This window comes from Telmatherina bonti (genome assembly GCF_933228915.1).
Source record: "Telmatherina bonti genome assembly, chromosome: 6".
Lineage (NCBI taxonomy): Eukaryota > Metazoa > Chordata > Actinopteri > Atheriniformes > Telmatherinidae > Telmatherina > Telmatherina bonti.
The window spans coordinates 9252068-9265237 of NC_136624.1; the positions used below are offsets into that span (position 1 = coordinate 9252068).

Here is a 13170-nt window from a genome sequence, read left to right on the forward strand (position 1 = left end):
TTTCACCCGTGTAGTCTGGCTTTTTGACCCACAGCAGCTACCGTTGTTGCACCAGGTGTTGGTAAAGGTAAGGAACTAGAATACGATGCACATTTTCTACGTTAAATGGAAGGAATTTTTACACAATTTGTGTTTAAGCCACCAGATTTCAATAATAATGCAGTATATTACTTGATACTTTTCAACCAGCATTTTGAGGGTACTTATATTTTGGTCAATATTTGGAGGTACAGAGTGGCCTGCAACCAGAACCATAACCAGGTCCAGGTGACAATCCCTGACTGGTTGTATAAAGAAACAAAATCCCAGACTTACCAGCATTTCAAGCTCTATTTATTGACTTTTTAAAATTTTTTTTTTTTTACAAATGAAAGATGTCCCTTTATCAGTCGGCCAGTTAGAAGCAGCAAAGCAGCAGATCATCCCATTTAGCTTCAACTGGATTAACGGGGTTTGTGGAGATGCTGGAAAATGTCTGAATGGACTCATCTGACTGAACTGTTTGTTCCTGCAACACAAACTCTTCAAATACATTCCTGTAGCTAAAGCTGCCATAATCCTGCTGTTCCAGAGCAGGAGAAACAAAGACCACCAGCATCTCCTCGGGAGTGTGTCTGTGTGTGTGTGAGTGTGTGGTGGGGGGGTCTACTGACAGAGACACACTTCCACACAGACTTCCTCTCAGAATAAAACTGTTAAAATCATTTTTATTTAAAAGTTATAAAAATCTCGGGATCATCTGAGCAGTTTCTAACTGAAGCTTCAGGACGCTAACGGGAAGGACTCACATTTAACTTTTACTCTGATCTGATGAAGATCTAAGAACCGGAAAAGACATTCGCTCTGTCCGTCTGGATGGAAAGCTCAAGACGTGATGGAGCTGCTACGTCCACACCCAGACCTGCTGGTTGGGTTGGCGGTCCATGCACAGGACTGGAGCCTGACCAGATCTACGCTGAAAACACATTCTGAAGAGTTCAGAGCTTTAACCCACATGGAGGTGAAACAAGGCATCACTCAGTAAAAGTTAGAAAAATAGACTGATAACGCTTCCTCGTTGGAAGCAAAAATAAAATCCTTAATTTGGTGGCGGACGTCTTGTCAAGGCGGGTTCAGAGTTCAGGTTTGGAAACAACTCTTCAATGTCTTGAGCGTCCTCCCTCAAAGGCGTGATGCTCCATGTGAGCTGGAAGAGTCCAGAACATGCAGAGTAAATAAATAAAATAATAAAAAAATTAATAATAAATAAATAAAATAAGTATAAAATAATAAATAAAACAATAATAATAAAATAAATCGTGCAGGACAAACTTCTCACATTTCACCATCCAGAAAACCAAGGAAATAAGTAAAGTTCACAGTAAAACACACACAATAATGCAGTTTTTTTTTTGTTTTTTTTTATCTGAAACATCAGTCAACAAGCTGTCAGAAAAACATCCTCCTTCACGTGAAGCTGCAGATCTCTGGATGCTGGTCTGAGCTGATTACGGCTCCGTGTTTCCATCGGTAGATAGAAATTCTTGCCCTGAAGCTTAGAAATGGTTCATGATCCCATGTAGACTACTCTATTCTGCAGTCATTTAGCAGAAGCTTTTATCCAAAGCGACTTACATATGAGTGAGAAGAACATAAGCAAGCAATCAAACAGTAGAGGACATCGTAGGAAGGTGCTAGTGGACTATCCAGTTGGACGCAGGTCCTTACATGAAGCGCTACAGGCTTTTTTTCCCTCCCTTCTCACCCCATAATATCACCTATCTTATACTACAACTACAGACTGATGGAGGACTTGGTTTCACATCATTCCTAAAGGTTTTCACTGACTTCAGGTTATATTTAATTGGTTTCTGGCTCCTGATATGAAACTTAGATGTGACAAACAAGCAGAATAATTGTAAATTTCTGTAAAGAGAAAAGGGGGGGTTTGTACGTAACCCGATATAAGCAGCTACTCTGATCTGCCTGGAAACGAAGACAACATACTTACATTTATAAAAAACTGCTTTGAAGGATATGAACGGGAGCAGCTCGTAGACCTTCCCCAGGATATTTGCTTCGTTAGCGAGAGACGCATCTCTGTTCCATATCTGTACAACATCTTCCCGGTCCCGAACGCTAACGCTGACGCCGACAACCTCATCGTCTGGTAATCACAAGCGACAGAGTGGTTAAAAGAAGACCTGATCCCAGCTAGACTTCTGGGATTGCTGCTTTTTATCTGCAGCTGTACCTGAAGCACAGTAGTCTGCAAACTGTTCCCCGATTGTTGCCAGTAGCAACTCCTTCCAAACCACCGACTGAAACACAGAAAGGCTTGTTAGGAACTCGCTTTCAACTCAGAGGAAGAGGCAGAAACACAGAGAGCCAGCTTACACTGCTTTCCTTTGGTATTTTCATCTTCCAGACTCCTCCTTTTGCATTACTTTCTTCTTCCCTGTTGGTGGGAAAAAGATGAAACAGAACAGAAATAGAAGCAAGCTTTTACATTGTTATCTAATGTCTTTCTTTCAACTGTAACAATAATAAAAACCTGAGTGAAGGGTTGTTTTCATAAAAACATCTCTCGTCATGCCACCAGACTGTTTACTCACCACAGCGGCCTCCGCTCTCCTCGCATCAGGTGATAGCTGCACCTGAGAGGCAGGGATGTGACGGGGGGGATGTTGTTGTACACGCTCCAGAACATCTGCACAGATAAAACCCAGAAACATTGTCAACATCTGGACACACAAACCCAGAAACATTGTCAACATCTGGACACGCACACCCAGAAACGTCGTCAACATCTGGACACGCAAACCCAGAAACATTGTCAACATCTGGACACGCACACCCAGAAACGTCGTCAACATCTGGACACGCAAACCCAGAAACATTGTCAACATCTGGACACGCACACCCAGAAACATTGTCAACATCTGGACACGCACACCGAGTAACGTAGTCAACATCTGGACACGCAAACCCAGAAACCTCGTCAACATCTGGACACGCACACCCAGAAACGTCGTCAACATCTGGACACGCACACTGAGTAACGTAGTCAACATCTGGACACGCAAACCCAGAAACCTCGTCAACATCTGGACACGCACACCCAGAAACGTCGTCAACATCTGGACACACAAACCCAGAAACGTCGTCAACATCTGGACACGCACACCCAGAAACGTCGTCAACATCTGGACACGCACACCCAGAAACGTCGTCAACATCTGGACACGCACACCGAGTAACGTAGTCAACATCTGGACACGCACACCGAGTAACGTAGTCAACATCTGGACACGCACACCGAGTAACGTAGTCAACATCTGGACACGCACACCGAGTAACGTAGTCAACAGCTGGACACGCACACCCAGAAACCTCGTCAACGTCTGGACACGCACACCCAGAAACGTCGTCAACATCTGGACACGCACACAGAGTAACGTAGTCAACATCTGGACACGCAAACCCAGAAACCTCGTCAACATCTGGACACGCACACCCAGAAACGTCGTCAACATCTGGACACGCACACCCAGAAACGTCGTCAACATCTGGACACGCACACCCAGAAACGTCGTCAACATCTGGACACGCAAACCCAGAAACGTCGTCAACATCTGGACACGCACACCGAGTAACGTAGTCAACATCTGGACACGCAAACCCAGAAACGTCGTCAACATCTGGACCCGCACACCCAGAGACGTCGACAACATCTGGACACGCACACCGAGTAACGTCGACAACATCTGGACACGCACACCCAGTGACGTCGTCAACATCTGGACACGCACACCCAGTGACGTCGACAACATCTGGACACGCACACCCAGTGACGTCGACAACATCTGGACACGCACACCCAGTGACGTCGACAACATCTGGACACGCACACCCAGTAACGTCGCCAACATTTGGACACGCACACCCAGTAACGTCGCCAACATTTGGACACGCACACCCAGTAACGTCGTCAACATTTGGACACGCACACCCAGTAACGTCGACAACATCTGGACACGCACACCCAGTGACGTCGTCAACATCTGGACACGCACACCCAGAAACGTCGACAACATCTGGACACGCACACCCAGTGACGTCATCAACATCTGGACACGCACACCCAGTAACGTCGTCAACATTTGGACACGCACACCCAGTAACGTCGTCAACATTTGGACACGCACACCCAGTAACGTCTTCAACATCTGGACACGCACACCCAGTAACGTCGTCAACATCTGGACACGCACACCCAGTAACGTCGTCAACATTTGGACACGCACACCCAGTAACGTCGCCAACATTTGGACACGCACACCCAGTAACGTCGTCAACATTTGGACACGCACACCCAGTAACGTCGTCAACATTTGGACACGCACACCCAGTAACGTCGTCAACATTTGGACACGCACACCCAGTAACGTCGTCAACATCTGGACACGCACACCCAGAAACGTCGTCAACATTTGGACACGCACACCCAGTAACGTCGTCAACATCTGGACACGCACACCCAGAAACCTAGTCAACATCTGGACACGCACACCCAGTAACGTCGCCAACATTTGGACACGCACACCCAGTAACGTCGTCAACATTTGGACACGCACACCCAGTAACGTCGTCAACATTTGGACACGCACACCCAGTAACGTCGTCAACATTTGGACACGCACACCCAGTAACGTCGTCAACATCTGGACACGCACACCCAGAAACGTCATCAACATCTGGACACGCACACCCAGAAACGTCGTCAACATTTGGACACGCACACCCAGTAACGTCGTCAACATCTGGACACGCACACCCAGAAACCTAGTCAACATCTGGACACGCACACCCAGAAACCTAGTCAACATCTGGACACGCACACCCAGAAACCTAGTCAACATCTGGACACGCACACCCAGTAACGTCGCCAACATTTGGACACGCACACCCAGTAACGTCGTCAACATTTGGACACGCACACCCAGTAACGTCGTCAACATTTGGACACGCACACCCAGAAACGTCGTCAACATCTGGACACGCAAACCCAGAAACGTCGTCAACATTTGGACACGCACACCCAGTAACGTCGTCAACATCTGGACACGCACACCCAGAAACGTCGTCAACATCTGGACACGCAAACCCAGAAACGTCGTCAACATTTGGACACGCACACCCAGTAACGTCGTCAACATCTGGACACGCACACCCAGAAACCTAGTTAACATCTGGACACGCACACCCAGTAACGTCGCCAACATTTGGACACGCACACCCAGTAACGTCGTCAACATTTGGACACGCACACCCAGTAACGTCGTCAACATTTGGACACGCACACCCAGAAACGTCGTCAACATCTGGACACGCAAACCCAGAAACGTCGTCAACATTTGGACACGCACACCCAGTAACGTCGTCAACATCTGGACACGCACACCCAGAAACGTCGTCAACATCTGGACACGCAAACCCAGAAACGTCGTCAACATTTGGACACGCACACCCAGTAACGTCGTCAACATCTGGACACGCACACCCAGAAACCTAGTTAACATCTGGACACGCACACCCAGTAACGTCGCCAACATTTGGACACGCACACCCAGTAACGTCGTCAACATTTGGACACGCACACCCAGTAACGTCGTCAACATCTGGACACGCACACCCAGAAACGTCGTCAACATCTGGACACGCACACCCAGAGACGTCGTCAACATCTGGACACGCACACCCAGTGACGTCGTCAACATCTGGACACGCACACCCAGAGACGTCGTCAACATCTGGACACGCACACCCAGAGACGTCGACAACATCTGGACACGCACACCCAGTGACGTCATCAACATCTGGACACGCACACCCAGTAACGTCATCAACATCTGGACACGCACACCCAGTAACGTCGTCAACATTTGGACACGCACACCCAGTAACGTCGTCAACATTTGGACACGCACACCCAGTAACGTCGACAACATCTGGACACGCACACCCAGTGACGTCATCAACATCTGGACACGCACACCCAGTAACGTCGTCAACATTTGGACACGCACACCCAGTAACGTCGTCAACATTTGGACACGCACACCCAGTAACGTCGTCAACATTTGGACACGCACACCCAGTAACGTCGTCAACATCTGGACACGCACACCCAGAAACGTCGTCAACATCTGGACACGCACACCCAGTGACGTCGTCAACATCTGGACACGCACATCCAGAAACCTCGTCAACATCTGGACACGCACACCCAGAAACGTCGTCAACATCTGGACACGCACACCCAGAAACGTCGTCAACATCTGGACACGCACACCCAGAAACGTCGTCAACATCTGGACACGCACACCCAGTAACGTCGTCAACATCTGTTCAGTTTGTTCAGTTGTCGCTGGACAAACTGCAGTCACATCAAAGCTTCTTCTGAACCCATCAGACCAGTCGAAGGTCCAGGTTCTGGAGAGGAGCCGTCTCTCCATCAGACTAGTTTCCACTGATCGTCTGTCCAGTTCTTGGGTCATGTGGCATAATCCTTGTCTTTCTTCTTGAAAGCCACGTAACCATGGAGACAATTTCTGATGAGGCTTTGGCCAACTGCAGACGAATCATCTGAAAGTCCAGATGCATCTCTCAGATCCTGGTTCAGGTCTTTTAGATCCTGTTTTTCAGTTCCATCCTCCGTCCTGTAGCCAGTTTTTGCCTCCATGAGTCTGCAGATAATTATCGTTTTGATTTATTCAGATCAAGTCTGATCTCAGATTAAAGTTATATAAAATTTAAGCTTGAAAGACAAAACTTGATAAAAAAAAAAAGAGTAAATAAAAAAAAGTGGACGAAGAACAACCTGGAAAGACTTTCAGAAAGTGAGAAAACTGTTGCTCAACACAACTTTCACAGTATCATCATCAGAAAACGCAGAACTGAAGCATCAGAGACACATCAGGACAGCCTGAGTCCACAGTTCTGTTGACACAGCCTGCCTGCAGCACGTTGCATCATTACGGACCCCATCCATGGAACGACTTTGCTGAGGCCCCCGTTTCATCATGGGGGTCCTCAACCTGGGAGCCGAGCCTGCTCTGTGTGTGGGGTCATCGCCATGGTGACGGTCCCTGCAGGGTGGCTGGAGGCGTGTTTCCTGGATTATTGTATAATAAAAGTGTGCACAATGCTTGTATGAAAAAGGCTTTATAAATAAAGTTTGATTTGAATCATTTTAAAAACAACAAAAAACATTTAAAAGGTACATTTTCTCATTTCATCCTGAACAAGGAAAAAGGGGAAGAGTAAAAAAAACTTTTCTTTAGAGTAACTTGCAGTAAAAACTGATTTTCACTGTTTTCATACGTCAGACATGAGACCAGCTGATGGATGATTCAGGTTATTTATCATCGCTGCATTGAAGAGTTTAGCTGCTTGGAAGCAAGTTTTCTCCTCTGTCGGTCTGTGGCACAGCGGTTTGGTCGTCATCGAGGACGGCGACTGTTTCAGGCTCACGTTCAGTCACCAGAGCCATTTTCACACACGAACAGAGAATTTATAGAGAATGTGTGAAGAATTTGCAACAGACTTTCGCTGCAGTTTCTGTCCAGAAGTTTGATGGCTGGAGATGTCGTCGCGCTACGAAGTGGCGTTCCCGGCGGAAAACGGAGGCAATCTCTGGGATTTGCCCCTCGCAAGCAGCTCAAGACTTTGTCTTGGTTGATAAAATGAAGTTAAAATTAGATCACTGTGTGTAATCACATGTTCACGTCTTCAGAGCCACTTTTGTCGACTAAGCTCACCCCGTCCACCAGGGGGCAGCAGAGAGCCTCCAAGCCAGTGGCTGACGGGGAAAATAAACCCCTGAAATACAACAAGCTGCCAGCAAACTGGGAAATAACGCAGAGTAGGGCTGGGCGATATGACGATGTATATCGTTTGGACGACAGAAAATGTACCGTTTCATATGAGACTATCGTTTACGCCACAATAAGGTCTTTACTGCAGTATTTTACGCCAAGATGTGCTTTATGGCACGCTGCAATACGTAAACAAACATGGAGGAAGACGGTAGCAGACGTGTTTCAGAGCAGGATAATTCACTAAAAGATTACCAGCCAACCCAAACCGATGAGGTTGTTCATAAAAGAGGGAAATTTCTGTCTCATGGATGCGGTTTGGACATGAAAAGACCGACGTGGAACCGACAACAGACTAGCTCACATCCCAACAACAGACTCTGACACAACTAACTCATTTTATCACCTGCAAAGAATTAGGATAAAGAATACAGAATAAAGAATAGAATCAATGAGCAAAAGCAGCGTCAAGTAGAGGCGAAAGCTCATTATAAACTCCAGACACAAACGCTGCAACAGGTATTTACCTGTGAAACGCCATACGGCCGTAGTTCCTCCAGATGGAAGGTGATCACTGCTGCCGTTGCCAAGCAACACCTGATACATAACTGATGACTGACACAACATTACACACACAGTGTGATATTGTTATGGGGAGATGAAATGAGCTGTATAGGGATATGAGGTTTTGGTCAGATCACTCAGACCTAACGCAGAGCCAAAAGAGCAGTTCGGGACCCTCCAGTATACCCTGACCTTTGTTGGATTTCCATGGTAACCATATTCTAGTCAGATGGTGATACCTGCATCAGCTACGTAACAGCACAACATAGCAGCATGACGGCTTCTTTAAACAATAAGGAAGAAAACAGGGACCCAGAAAGAAAAAAGAATGGTGGATATCTAGCAGATCTGGGACATCCAGCATGTCGGGGACATCCAGAAGGTTGGGGGATATCTTGCAGGCCCGAGACACCCAGCAGTTTCTTCTGCCTTGTTTAAACAAAGACGCTGCACAAAATGACAACACTGCCCCCAGTACTTCCTGTGGTGCTTTACGTCGTTCGCTTGGTGTTTAGAGTTCTTATACTGTCTGAAAAGCCGTGGTTGGTAAATGGTGTTAAGTTGTCTGGCACAGCGTTTTATTAGCAAAGCCGTTACGGGCGTTTATAACGCGACGCGTCGACAATGAAATTTTGTGTGGATGAATTTTCATTGTCGAATCGTTGCAGCCTTAATTAGTACCCAAAAATAATCAGTATCCAATTGCCTCGACTAGAACAGTCCTAGTAGGTAATGTTGGGGAGCCAGCAAGATGTGAAAGCGGCGCCCTGTCTTGGCTCCTCCCCGTTTGGTTCTGCTCCTTGCGTGATTCAAGGCTTTTTTATAAGAAATGAACAACTCCATTTCAGTCCGAACGTTTGGATCGATCAGAGTTTTTACAGATTTACAGTAAACTGAGGGGTCTGAGGGATCCAGGACGAGGAACCGCTTCACCCAGAGTAACAAAAATGTCTCTGAGCAGCTTTCATAGCAAGTTTTTCATCTAATAAATCTACATGAAGAAACGAGTGGAAAGCATCAGCTCCCATCACCATAGAAACAGTCCTGCTTGCTGCTGGATTCACACGCTGATGTCCAGGACTTCTTACGAGAAACCCGTCCACATGATCTCTGCAGGACGTCAGCACATCTTTAACACGATCACATGTAGCCATGGAAACCTCCTGCAGCTCATGTGACAACAGCCGAGAGGACGGTGGGACCAACGTTCTCGCTGAAGCCGTTTCAGCCCCCTGCACCTTCACCGTCCACGTGAACTGTCGCCACCGTACGTCATGGAAACTCGTGCTCCGATCTGTACGCGATTAATTAACGTGACCGAAACTCACCTGAACCGTTTGAACCGTGTAGATCTTCTTTAGGTTGGATTCACATTCTGCAGCCGTCGTCCCCGGTAACGACCTGGAATTACAAGCAGAGGAAAGTTTAGCAGTTGTATGGCTTTGACTGAGTCGCAGAGATGTTCCACGTCACTGCAGAGCCGTCTGGAAGAGTCCGATCTCACGCTCCTTCATAGATCACACCATCAATAAGGTCATAGCAGAGGAAAGTAGGAGTTTGATCCTGTTCAGGTTCATCAGTTCAACGCAGAACGAGGTCTGGAGCTCAGACATATCTCTCACGACCCTGTTCTACTTCCTGTTTACACACATTTCCAACCAGCCAATCACAGGACAGCATGGCGACGCGCTGAAGTTCAAACTGAGCATCAGAATGAGGAAGAAAGAAAATCTTCACACACCGCCATCTCTTGAGACGGATGCTGCCACCTTCTTCAATCATCACACCAAGAATTAAGACGGGAGTCCGAGCCAGTATTAAAAGCTAGACCTGACGAAAAGGACGACCCGGTACCAGAAGGTAGACCTCGTACCTACGATTGGCTCCACACCCTTGTCACCATCAGCTCCTTGGCATCCCTCTGACAGCTCATTGCTCTTTAGACTCGTTCCAACATCTGCTGCTGGACATTCTCTATAAAACAGCCGTCATTCAGTCCAAGATCAGATCCTCTAGACCTGGATTAGGCTCCCGCAGGCAGACAGCGGGGGTTTCATTCTTACGTCTTGGACACTTAAGTTACATCTGATTTGAACGGAGTGGCACATGTTTTCATCAGCAATCACAGATCTCTCTCTCTCTCTCTCTCTCTATATATATATATATATATATATATATATATATATAGATAGATATAGATAGATATATATAGAGATAAATAGATATATATATCTATATCTCTATATGTATATCTATATACATATAGAGATATGGAGATATAGATAGATATATACATATATACATATAGATAGATAGATAGATAGATAGATAGATAGATAGATAGATAGATAGATAGATAGATAGATAGATAGATAGATAGATAGATAGGCTGTGATGAAATGCTTTTGTACCGATTTGATTATGATTATGATTAATTTGGACCAGTTAATTTGCGATTCTCATGATTCTTTAATATTGTTGATTTTTCAGCCTTATTTGTAAAGCGCCACTTCACAACAACGTTGTCGCAAGGCACTTTACATAAACATCATTTCAAGCCAGTTCATACGTAGCCTATAATCAGCATCAAATCATGCCTTCAGTCCAATCCCCCATCCTGAGCTGCACGAGGCGACAGTGGGAAGGAAAAAAACTCCCTTTTAACAGGAAGAAAACCTCTGGCAGAACCCGGCTCAGGGAGGGCAGCCATCTGCTTTGACTTTTGTGTAGACTAAAACAAATTGTCAACATTTTTTTGTTCATCATTTTCCAGTAGCCAGACCTTCATTCTGCTGCTATGCCCAGGAAGACAAGTAAAAAGAACAATAAAACAATAAAAATGACAAAAATTATATGGATTGTTTTTATTTATTTGAAAAAAAAAATTAACTAAATAAACAATCAATTTTAAAATTGTGAAGCAAAAAAATCCTGATATTTGATTTTTTTTTTTTAAATTCAATTTCCAACCCCTAGTATGTAATGTCAGTACAAAACTAAGCGTATATTTAGGCATATGTGCTATATTTATCTCTTTATTTATGGCATATGAGTGCATTGAAATTAATTTCCCTGAACATTTCAGGGAAACAAACATGTAAACAAACATCGCGCCTCTGTGTTTCAGAGACCTTTGTTCCGAGGTAAACAACCAATCAATCAATAAGCGGATGAAAACATTCCTGTGACCTGTCAGGGATCAGGTTCAGTCCAGCTGGGAAAGGTTAGTCATCCAGAGAAAAGTTGTGTTTGTTTGTTTACGGATGAATTGGAGCTCCTCCTGGTGAAATGACGCAACCTGACAGCGGACTTGTCCTCCGCTGCGTTTGCGTCCTTTCTGCGGACAACAGCAGGGTGAGACCTTACATAACCCAAAGTGGGATGAGGGGAAGCACAAGAAGGTCATGTTAAACGCAAAGTCTCGCTGCTTTCAGCCCCGCAGGCCTTCAGAGAAGCGGTGGCCTTGATTTGTTTGTTTCTCCCCGCATCATCCTGGCGCACCGGCCCGCAAACCCCGACGCACGGCGCGCGTCTTACCTGTCTAACCAAAACGTCCAGGGGGAGTGCAGAGGGAGCGTCGTTGCGTCGTCCTCTCGGTGTTTCTTTGTGATGTTTTCCAACTCTTTCTCGTCGATGTCAATGTTGTTTTCAGAGGAAACAGTTTGTCCGCTCAGGGCGTCTCTGTCCATCTGGACGTCTGTCTGACCCGCAGGAACCGCCATTTTCCCGCTGCAACAAGCTAAACCTTCCGCTTGGTTTCCTTTTTTTTCTTTCTAAGAATTGTCCTAATAAAAGCACCCGGTTTGGGCTTTATGCTCAGACACAGAAACACACTACCGCTTTTCCGCCTACCGACTGCTGACGTCGTTACGTCACCAAGCAGGAACGTCTGGTTGGTCCACCCCAAAGATTGAAATAAAAAGAAGAGGGTTCACTCCGCTCGATTTTCAGTGAAGGCATTATCATAAGTGGGTCATGGACGGATATACAGTTGTGCTCATATTTATTCAGAACCTTTCATTAAAGGAGGGGGGAAAAAAAACAGCTGCCTTTAAAATAAGCTGAAATTGACTAAAGTAATAATAAATGAAAAAATTCTGAAAATCATTTAATTATTTTCTAATTCTGGTTCAATAGAAATATTTTCTTTTAAAAAAAAAATCAAACAAATAAGATAATTTATTACATTTTACATCAGTCATAAACTAACATTTAGTTGAACAATCCTTTAATGTTTCCGCTCCAGTCAGGTGTTTTCTGTTCCTCTCAGTCAGACTTCTGCACCTGTTGACAGGTATTTTGTCCCACTGTTCAACAGAAAAGTGCTCTAATTTGTCCAGGACCAGTTTGTTTGTTTTTTCTTTCTTCAGCTCAACTAAATGAAAAAACAGTGTCTTATATTTCTAAATTTTACTTTTGTAAATTTGTAGTTATTTTTCCTTATTTAAGTCTCCAGTTATTTGAGTGACTGTTGTAAATTCAGCCTTTTTCTTCAACAAAAGGGGATGAATACATATGAGCACAACTGTAAATCTGCATGAAGGCCTCACACAGTGACACAATCCTGCTGGTTTTAAAGTATTTAAAATCTAAAAAAACCATTTCAGAGCAATAAATCAGTTTATATTAAATAGCTTTACTGCTCATTGTCTGTGCACAAACTCAAAGTTAAAGGAAATATGAATAAAATGTAACAACAGGGAAACTTTTTCCACCAGAGGGCACCAAGGTCACTCACTAAACATTC

General features: G+C 45.2%; 1 protein-coding gene across 1 annotated transcript; it reads right to left on the reverse strand.

Moving 5' to 3' along the window:
• Positions 1-384: 384 nt before the first annotated feature.
• LOC306757428 (eukaryotic translation initiation factor 4E type 3-like) lies at positions 385-12265 on the reverse strand. The gene is made up of 7 exons (XM_079242477.1): positions 11961-12265; positions 9752-9824; positions 2595-2689; positions 2377-2437; positions 2234-2300; positions 1991-2146; positions 385-1186 (listed from the first exon to the last, which is right to left on the reverse strand). The coding sequence occupies exons 1-7, from the start codon at positions 12143-12145 to the stop codon at positions 1140-1142; spliced, it is 684 nt and encodes a 227-aa protein (XP_079098603.1). The 5' UTR covers positions 12146-12265; the 3' UTR covers positions 385-1139.
• Positions 12266-13170: the final 905 nt, after the last annotated feature.